At 38.1% G+C, this 10,862-nt stretch overlaps 1 protein-coding gene across 1 annotated transcript; it reads left to right on the forward strand.

The window, feature by feature from the left end:
- The first annotated feature begins 3,989 nt into the window (after positions 1-3,989).
- Positions 3,990-4,759, forward strand: LOC114051156 (keratin-associated protein 2-4-like). The gene has a single exon (XM_027873363.1). It carries the CDS (start codon positions 4,037-4,039, stop codon positions 4,448-4,450), a length of 414 nt encoding a protein of 137 aa, XP_027729164.1. The 5' UTR covers positions 3,990-4,036; the 3' UTR covers positions 4,451-4,759.
- Positions 4,760-10,862: the final 6,103 nt, after the last annotated feature.

Consider the following 10,862-nt stretch of genomic DNA (forward strand, 5'->3'; position numbering starts at 1 on the left):
AGATAGATAGATAGATAGATAGATAGATAGATAGATAGATAGATAGAGGGCACAGGGTGAGTTGAAGATGATGGGGTCATATCCGGAGAATAAAATTAAGGGGTGAGAGGATTATACTAGGAGAAGAAGAAAGGGAGAGGTAGAATAAGGTAAATCATCTCACAGGAAAACAGAAAAGGCTCTTACAGTGGAGGGGAAATGGGGAAGGTGAGAGGGAATGAGTGAATCTTATTCTCATAGGATTTGACTTAGGGAGGGAATAACATATATACTCAACTGGGTATGGAAATCTGTTTTACTCTACAGGAAAATTGGGGGGGAGGGGACAAGAGAGTAGGTGGATGATAGGAGGACAGATTGGGAAAGGGTGTAATCAGAAGCAAATACTTCCATGGAAGGGACAAGGTCAAAAGAAAGAATAGAATAAATGGGGGGGGCAGGATAGGATTAAGGGAAATAGAGTTAGTTTTTCACAGCATGTCTACTATGGAAGTGTTTTGCATAACTGCACATGTATAACCTATAATGAGTTGCTTGCCTTTTCAATGAGGGTGGGTGGGGAAGGAGAAAGGGAAAGAATTTAGAACCCAATGTTTTAAAAACACATGTTTAAAAAAAATGTTTTCACATGCAACTGGGAAATAAGAAATACAGGAAATGGGGTATAGAAATCTATCCTGCCCTACAGGAAAATAGAAGGGGAAAGGGATAAGAGAAGAGGGAGAGAGGTAGAAGGGAAGGCAGACTAGGGGAAGGGGTATTCAGAATGCATGCCATCCTGGGGTGGGGGGAGGGGTGAGATGGGGTGAAAATTTGGAACTCAAAATCTTGTGGAAATAAATATTGAAAACTAAAAATAAATAAATTTATTAATAAAAAAAGAAAATAACTTTTAAAAAATTATAATTAGACATGTGGATGCCAATGAATCCATAAGTAATCAAGAAACAATGAAACAAAGTAAAAAGAATGAAAAATAGAAGAAAATGTGAAATATCTCATTGGAAAAACAACTGACATGGAAAGATAGATTGAGGAGAGATAATTTAAGAATTAAATTGGACTACCTGAAAGCCATGAACAAAAAAGAGGCTAGATATCATATTTTGAGAAATTATCAAGGAAAACCATCCCAATGGCTTAGATCCAGAAAGTAAAACAGAAATTGAAAGAATCCATCTATCACCTCTGAAGGAGATCCTCAAATGAAAATTCCCAGGAATATTATAGCCAAATTCCAGAGCTCCTAGATCAAGGGGAAAATATTGCAAGCATCCAGGAAGAAACAATTCAAATAACATGGAGTCACAGTCAGCATCATGCAAGATTTAACAGCTTCCATGTTAATGGAGCAGAGGGCTTGGAATATCATATTCCAAAACACAAAGGAGCTAGAATTACAACCAAGAATAATATATCCAGCAAAATGTACTATAATTCTTCAGGGGAAAATATAGATATTTAATGAAATAGAGGACTTCCAAACATCCTGATGAAAATACCAGAGCTGAATAGAAAAAACTGACATTCAAACATAAGACTCAAGAGAAGAATAAAAAGGTAAACATGAAAGAGTAATCACAAGGACTCATTAGAGCTAAATTGTTTACATTCCTAAATGAGAAGATGTTACATTAACTTTATCATTATTGGGGTAGTTAGAAGCGTCTGCAAAGACAGAGGGAATGGATGTGAGTTGATTATGTTAGGATGATCTACAAAAATAGAATGTAGGGGTAAAAAAGAGGAATTCACTGGGAGAAAGGGGAAGGAAAAGTTAGAATGGGGCAAATTTTTTCACATAAAGGAGACATGCAAGAAGAGGTTTTTGGTTTTGTTTTCTTTTAATAGAGGCAGGGAAAATGAGGAGGGTGGCAGGCAAGACTTGAACCTCCCTTTCATGGGAATTGGCTCAAAGAAGGAAGAATATATGTATGTATATATGTATATATGTATATGTATATATATATATGCATTTATACATGCATACAAACATTGGTATTCAGTTGGGTATAGAAATCTATCTAACCCAATAGGGAGATGGAGGGAAAAGAAAAAAATATACATAGGAGGGGACGATAAAAGGAAAGTCAGATTAGGGAAGGCAGTGGTCAGAAGCAAAGCAGACCTGAAGAGGGAAGGGATAAAAAGAGAAAAAGATAAACAGAAGAAAATGGGATAAGGGAAATACACAATTAGTGATCATAACTGTAAATGTGAATTTGAATGAGCTAACCCATAAAACAGAAGGGGATAGCAGGATGGATTAGAAACCAGAATTCAACAATATGTTGTGCACAAGAGATATACTTGGGACAGAAAGACACCTATAGAGTTGAAATAAAGGGATGGGGCAGAGCCTATTATGTTTCAGCTGAAATGAAGAGGACATGAGTGGCAATCATGATCTCAGAAAAAGGAAAGCAAAATTAGACCTAATTGAAAGAGATAATCACGGAAGCTACATTTTTCTAAAAGGTACCACTGATGATGAAGTAATATCAAAAAAATATAGGAAGTTTCTCTGATAAAGGCTTCATTTCTCAAATATATAGGAAACTGAGTCAAAATTACAAAAATAAAAGTCATTTCCCAATTCATAAATGGTCACAGGATATGAACTGGCAGTTTTCAGAAGAAGATATCAAAGCTATCTATAGTCATATGAAAAAAGGAGCTAAATTACGTTGGAGAGCTGCACATTGAAACAACTCTGAGGTACCACCTCAAACCTATTTAAAAATGACAAATGCTAAAGGGGATGAGGGAAAATAGATATATTAATGAACTGTTGGTGGAGTTGTGAATAGGTCCAACCATTCTGGAGAACAATATGGAACTATGCCCAAAGAACTATAAAACTGTCCATGCTTTTTGATACAGTAATACCATTACTAGGTCTGTATTCCAAAGAGATAAAAATAAAAGGGAAAGGACCTATATGAACAAAAATATTTATAGCAGCTCTCTGTATGTTGGGAAAGAATTGGAAATTGAGGGGATGCTAATTAATTGGGGAATGGTTGAACAAATTGTGGTATATGATGGAGTACTGTTGTGCTTCAGACTATACTTTACTCATTGATCCTCTAAATCAGTAATTCAATGGTTTTAGGTACTCAGTAAATTATTTTGGAGCACCTAGGTGGCACAATAAATAGAGTGCTGGGCTTGGAACTGCAAATCCCACCTCAGACACTAGCTGTGTGACTCTGGGCAAGTCACTTAACTCTGTTTACCTCAATTTCTTCTCCTGTGTCAAACCATTCCAGTATCTTTGCCAAGAAAAGTCCAAATGAGATCACAGAGTCACACACAACTCAAAAATGATTGAAAAATTATTTTGATATATTTCTATAACGGTGAAACAGAGGGGAAAAAAAGAAAAGAAACAACACAATAGTTTTGGACCTTTCTTCCCAACCACCAGCTTTCCAGAAGCCTTTACATGCATTGTTTCTATGACTTAATTCCTTCTCTTGCTCTCTCAAGATAATACCTTTAAACAATTTTTCTAACTTCTTTCACCTAAAAACCATCTCTAAATGAAGAAATTCACCTAGTGAAAAATTTGTACCTAATGTTAGTCGTGGTTGGATACAAGTGGAAAAAAGTATGATGACTGGTCCAATGAAATGCTTGATACTCCTGTCGGGGGTCACATGACCTATCCAACCTGGAATAATGAGGTCCAGTGTTTAGCAGTGACGAGTGATCTTTCTGATGGTTTGAAACATGAATTACTAATATCTAATATTCATAAGGAAAAGGAATATTGGATGAGCCATCACTCAAGGGAAAAACAGAAGAACTGTTTAATGATACTGGAGAATTCTCTGAGCAATGGAATTGGCCAGTCCATTGCTCTCATTTCTGAAGACATAAACAAAAAACAAGGAAAGGTTCCTGAATTCTGGGGAATGACAGCACCTAGTCAGGGTATATAAAGGGACCAGGACAGAACAGAACAGAACATCCAGACCTGAAAAACCAACTCTTCCTTCTAATCCAACTCAAACCAGAACCAACCAACACCATGTCCTGCTGTGGCTCTGTCTGCTCTGGCTGTTGCCAGCCCAGTTGCTGTGAGACCAGCTGCTGCCAGCCCAGTTGCTGCCAATCCAGCTGCTGCCTGCCCTGCTGCCCACCCAGGTGCTGCCTGCCAGTCTCCTTTCAAACCACCGTGTGCCGCCCAGTGACCTGCGTGCCCAGGTGTGGCCGCCCCATCTGTGATACCTGCTGTGAGCAGCAGGGCTGCTGCCGCATCATCTCCTGCTGCCCCACCTCCTGCACAGCCGTGGTCTGCAGACCCTGCTGCTGGGCTTCCACCTGCTGCCAGCCCATTTCTGTGCAGTCTCCCTGCTGCCGACCCCCCTGCTGCCAGCCAGCCCCCTGCCGCACCACCTGCTGCACCATTTGCTGCCCCACCTGCTGCTCCTCCTGCTGCTGAGCGGCGCTGCTGAGATCTAACAGCTAAGACCCAAGACTACCCACCCATTCAGTGGTGGAAAATATGCAGTCTCTTCGGAAGCTAGTTAACCAAATTATAAGCTACAAAGTATGCATCTCTTCTCTTGCTCCCTCTCCTTTAACACTGACCTTAAAAAAAAAATCTTCTTACATAGAACTAACCCAGTACCTATTTAGCAACCAATTGGAAAAAGTTCCAGCTGTCTTCACTTGAATCTCTGGGCTTGGAAATGTGAATAAATAAAATCTGACCTTACTCTCATTTTTAAGCATTTCAGATTCAATGCCTTTCATTTACTGTATTTGTCTCTTTTAAAATAAAGTTTTTTCTTGGCAAAGCATTTGCAGTTCTGATGTTGTTCATCAATCAGAGGATTTAGAGGTAGAAAAGATTCTGAGAGATTATCTAGTGACTCCACCTGGGGTGGGTGAACTCATTTGAAAAAAAATTTTGAAAATTATGTCAATAAAATCAGTTTCCTTTTCAATCCTGTGTATTTTTTTATGTCTTTAAAAACATTATTCTGAGAAGGGGTCCATAGACTTCATCAGACTTTCAAGAAGATACATGATGCAACCCCTGATTGTAGTCCAATTCCCTCATTTTACAGAGGCCTAAAGAAGATAAATGATGTAACCAAGGTCACACAGGTGGAAAGTGGCAAAGCTAGGATTCAAACCAATATCTGCTGTCTCACTTCATATACCCTCTCCATCATGCCTTGCTACCTTACCTCTTAATTTTACAGATGAGTAAAGCAAGGTCCACTGACATGGGTACAGAGGAGGTAAAGAGTAGAGCTAACATTTGAAATCAGTTCCCTTTTCTGAATTCATTCACCACTCTATGTTAAATCTGCATACTTAATGGTCTCATACTGCATATACACAGAAAACCTTAGTGCCATAGAATTAGAGAAACAGATGGAAGAATAGGATATCCAATGGTCATTTAGAAAGTATGAACAATTTCAGTTTTTGACCATAACCTGTGAGTTTGTTGGTATAGGGAACTTTCTTCACCAATGTGGACCAGCACCCATTATTCGTCGTAGAGCCATAGAGACTTCCTTGGAACTCTGGGGATTTAAGTGTCTAGATCACACAGCCACTATGTATCAGAGTTGGGGCTTGAATCCAGACACTGCTGACTCCCATGGCAAGAAGTGTCTTCTTCTTCTCCTTCTCCTTCTCCTTCTCCTTCTCCTTCTTTCTTCTTCTCCTTCTTCTTCTTCTTCTTCTCCTTCTTCTCCTTCTCCTCCTCCTCCTCCTTCTTCTTCTTCTCCTCCTTCTTCTTCTCCCCCTTCTCCTCCTTTTCCTTCTTCTCCCCTTCTCCTCCTTCTCCTTCTCCTCCTTCTCCTTTTCCTTCTCCACCTCCTTCTCTTCTCCCTTCTTCTTCTTCCCAGTGCTTTCAATCAATCAACTAACATTTCATAAGTACCTACTGGGGCCAGGCATTATGCTGAGCACTAATACAAAGACATAACAATGAAACGATCACTTTATTATTAGAACATATGGGCTGAGTTTGTTGTTAATCATGAGCCCTCTTACATTGTAGCTGTTGCTGTAATTAGATGTAGGAAGATGCAAGTAGTGTACCTTACTGTGTATGGAGACAAGAAAATTTCCATGTCCCACAGTTGAATTCTCTTTTTGACTTGGGCTTAATTCTTTTATTAAAAAAAAAAAGACAAGCACCTCACAAACACAATAGGTATTCTCTGAAGCTCAGAAAAAAACTGGACTCAAAATTCCATATTATAAGCTTGTTTACTTTGCAGCAAAACTTTCCACTTCTAGAAAGACAAGGGAAATACACACTGATTTGTCAAACCATAACAAGAATAAAGTGACTGGAACTTTGCTTAGAGCATCGAAATTGAGAGAGTGCTTACAACACTTAGTCCTCCAGCAATACATAAACAATTGAACTTTGCACCTAGTAATCAAGAATAATTAGTTAAAATAGGAAACTACAAAGTGGAATGAGTTTCCTCCTCCTCTTGCAGACACCATCATAATCATTTCTTAACTTCAGGGATGCAGCCCTGCCCTACAGCTGTCCTGACAATGTCCGGGTGTCTCTCTCCATACCCTGCTTCAACTCAGTTTTTTTTTCCTTTTAAAAAATGATTTGTTTATGTCTTTCGCCTTTACACTATAGTCATTTCTTGAGGTGGAGCAGTTTATTGTAAATATATCTTACAATGTATATGCCATTTTGTCTTAGAACCACCCCCCCTTCCCACATATACATCTCTGTTTGAGAAGGATGTATGGTGGATAGAGCACCAGCCCTGGATTCAGAAGGACCTGAGTTCAAATCTGGCCTCAGACACATAACACTTACTAGCTGTGTGACCCTGGGCAAGTCACTTAACCCCATTGCCTAGCCAAAAAAAAAAAAGAAGAAGAAGAAGGGAGGTATGTTTCATTATCTGTTCCTTAGGTCCATCACTAGTTTTTCAGTTAGTTAGAGTTTAGGTTCCTTTAGTGATATTTTCTTTTTAAAAAGTAAAATAATTAAGTGTATTAACATACAAAAAATCCAAGTGACTTTTACATGATCTGCTTAGCAAATCAATAAAATTACTCCCTGTCATCAAGCCAGACAAATGTTTGGGTAAAACAACTCATAAGTGAACTTCATCTTGGAGAAAAGCTCAGAATATCAAGAAAAATAGCGAACTCAGAAAAGCTGTCATCTGGGCCCACTTATAAGTGACTGTGAGCTACTTCAGTGCCATCCTCACCATGTCAAGTTGGTCTTTATTCCACTGCCATTATCTCAGTCTCCATTGGCCTTAGTTCCAATGATGGTGATGGCAGCTACTTCTTGGGTTTCAATTTTATTTTAAATAAAATTTTGTATCCCTTGACTCATATAAGTCTTTGTGATCAAGCAATTCTTTTCACTGAGGCTTTAATTGGATTTGTTATGGATTTACTCTCTTCTTTCTCCTACCTCTAGTGTTATTATAAAGATCAAATGAGATAATATTTGTAAATCACTTAAGATAGCATCTGGCTTATAGTAGGTACTTAATAAATTTTCCTCTCCTCCCTTCATCCCTCCTTGCCTCTCTTCCTTCCTTCCTTCCTTATTTACCACTTGAACTTCTTTCAATCCATGGCATTTCTTAATTTCTTGGTGTTTTCTTCTGTTTGCTCATAGTTACAGCCTTAGTTTCTGGATTGTGATTTCAAGTTTGAGCCAGAATGTATTCTTTTTCAGACTCTTGAATGGGGTGTACAAATACTACTTGATCCTCAATTTTTGTGGCTAAGATCTCCCATCCTTTGTGGGAATTTTTAGATTTTTGATTCTGTCACCTAGTGGCTCAGCTTAGGTTTGGCCTTAACCCCTTCTCTCTCCCTTTCTTCTTGCACATTCTTGAACTAGAAGTTGGTTCTATACTTTCCTGTGACCCTAAAAGATGCCAATCAGATTTTGTGTGTTAATAGGAGGCCTCTTGCAAGATACCAGGTACTTTTCTGCCAAGGTGTTGTGTTGGCTCTTTTTCCTATTGTGGCTCCTGATATAGCTCTGGTATGGGCTACTTGGGTGCTGAGCTACCAATGTTCTGATCTGTCTCTATCTTTTACCATGACTCAGAATCAGGCCATGCTCCATACTGTGTGCACTATACTATCTGGTCCTAGTCTACTCCCATCTTCCGTTATGGCTCAGGTCAGGCTTCCAGGTCACTGTACTGCCTAGAGGCTGATCTGGCCATACCTTTTCCTTTGGCTTGGCTGATCAGTGCTGCCTGAGCCCTGTGCAGCCTGTTTACCTGTTTGGGCCTGTTTCCTCCATGGGCTCCAGGCAAATTGCTTTATGTGCCTTCCATCTTCCTTGGCTAGTCTGCTCCAAGGATCCACAGACTACCAACAACCCTCTGAGACAATCCTGGACTAGATGGAGGCATTTATAGACATTTCTTTTTGTTTTTTTTTTTTTATTATTGTTCATTCTTATGCATTTTTTAGATCTTAACTACAGTTAGGATGAGGAGAGGGATAGAAAAGGTCATCTTGGTTCCTCTAGTACACCACCGTCTTAGCCAAAAGTCTAGTGATATTTTAAAACTACATTTCAGGAGTCATTCAGTATACTGTTCTTTTGGATTTGCTTGTTTATTCAAATCTTCCTGTGTTTCAGTGAATTCTTCATTCAGTGAGAACCCATATGGTTTCTCATTCTTCGCTACTACAAAGAGTGTTCAGTTCCTTTACTAGCTTCTAGTTCTTTACTACAATAAAAAGTATTGTTATGAATATGTTGATATATATATATATATACATATATATATATATGCACACCTGCATGTATATATACATATATGTGTACACGCATACACATATGTGTATACCTATTTTGTTGTTCGGTCATTTCAGTCATGTTCAACTCTTCTTGGACCCATTGGGGGTTTTCTTGTCAAAGACACTGAAGTGGTTTACCATTTCCTTCTCCAGCTTATTTTACAGATGAGGAAAACTGAGGCAAACAGTGTTAAATGACTTAACCAGGGTCACACAGCTAGTAAGAGACTGAGGCCATATTTGAACTCACAAAGATGAGTCATGAGTCTTCCTGACTCCAGACACTCTTTCTACTGAGCCATATATATATATATATAATATATATATTATATATATAATATATATATATAACATACGTATGTACATATATACAACTTCTGTTATAGTTGTTTGACTTTCTTAAGGTACATATACAATAATAGGATTGCTGGGCCAAAAGGTGTGATCAATTTAGTTACTTTTCTTGCATAATTTCCAATTGATATCTGGAAGAAATGAACAAATTCATATCTCTAGCAACAAAGCAATATTGTGCATGTTTTCCCATGGCTCCTTCCACATTGACTGCTCCAATTTTCTGTCATCTTTGTGCATTTTCAGAATGTGAGGTCAACTTCAGTCAAGTTAATTTGCTTTTATCTTATTATTAGGGATTTAGAGTATGTTTTCAAGCAGTCACATGGAGTTTGCTATTCTTTTAAAAACACTTTATCTACTGCAATACCTTTTCTACTAGAAAATAGACAGAATTCTCAATTTGGCCCCAAAGAAGCTATGTTTAGAGGCCAGATCTTTTTACCAACTGTGTGACCTTGGGAAAGTCACCTCATCTCTCTAGGCCTTAATCTGTAAGAAAAGGGAATTGGACATAGATGTCCTCTATGGTCCTTCCATTTGTTTTTTTTTTCCTTTTTTTATTTTTAATTAATTTATTTTGATTTATCAACAATCACTTCCATGTGCTTTTGAGTTTAAAATTTTTCTGCCCCTCCCTCCCCACCACCTTCCCCAAGATGACACACAATATGATAGAGGTTATATATATACATTCCTATTAAACATATTTTCACATTAGTGATGTTGTAAGGAAGAATTAGAACCAATAGGAGGAACCACCAGAAGGAGGAAACAAAACTCAACAGAAGAGAAAAAAAATTAGCAAATAGTATGCTTCCATCTGCATTCAAACTCCATAGCTCTTTCTTTGGATGTGGATAGCATTTTCCATCATGAGGCCTTTGGAGATGTCTTAGATCCTTGTATTGCTGAGAAGGGTTAAGTTTATCAATATTAGTCAACACAAAGCATGGCTATTACTGTGTACAAAGTTCTCCTGGTTCTGCTCACTTCACCCAGCATCAGATCATATAAGTCCTTCCAGGTTTTTCTGAAGTCAGCCTGTTCACTTATATACCACAACTTGCTCAGCCATTCCCCAATTGTTGGGCATCCTCTCAATTTCCAATTCTTTGCCACCACAAAAAGAGCTGCATATTTTTGTACATGTGGGTCCTTTTCCCATTTGTATGATCTCTTTGGGATATAGCCCTAGAAGTGTTATTGCTGGGTCAAAGAGTATGTACATTTTTATAGCCCTTTGGGCATAGTTCCAAATTGCTCTCCAAAATGGTTGGATCATTTCACAACTCCACCAACAATGCATTAGTGTTCCAATTTTCCCACATCTTCTCCAACATTTATCATTTTCTTGTTTTGTCATCTTGGCCAATCTGATAAGTGTGATGTGGTACCTCAGAGCTGTTTTGATTTGCATTTCTCTAATCAATAGTGATTTAGAGCATTTTTTCATATAACTATAGATGGCTTTAATTTCTTCATCTGAGAACTGTCTGTTCATATCCTTTGACCATTTATCAATTGGGGAATGACTTGCATTCTTATAAATTTGACTTAATTCTCTATATATTTTAGAAATGAGGCCTTTATCAGAGAGACTTGTTGTAAAAATTCTTTCCCAATTTTCTACCTTCCTTCTAATCTTAGTTGCATTGGCTTTGTTTGTGCAAAAAACTTTTCAATTTAATGTAATCAAAGTTATCCATTTT

Source organism: Vombatus ursinus, unplaced genomic scaffold, assembly GCF_900497805.2.
Source record: "Vombatus ursinus unplaced genomic scaffold, bare-nosed wombat genome assembly UNPS02014801.1, whole genome shotgun sequence".
NCBI classification, from domain to species: domain Eukaryota; kingdom Metazoa; phylum Chordata; class Mammalia; order Diprotodontia; family Vombatidae; genus Vombatus; species Vombatus ursinus.

Bases quoted from the DNA above. Each gene is read 5' to 3' on its own strand.
- LOC114051156 (XM_027873363.1), top strand. From the start codon at position 4,037: ATGTCCTGCTGTGGCTCTGTCTGCTCTGGCTGTTGCCAGCCCAGTTGC.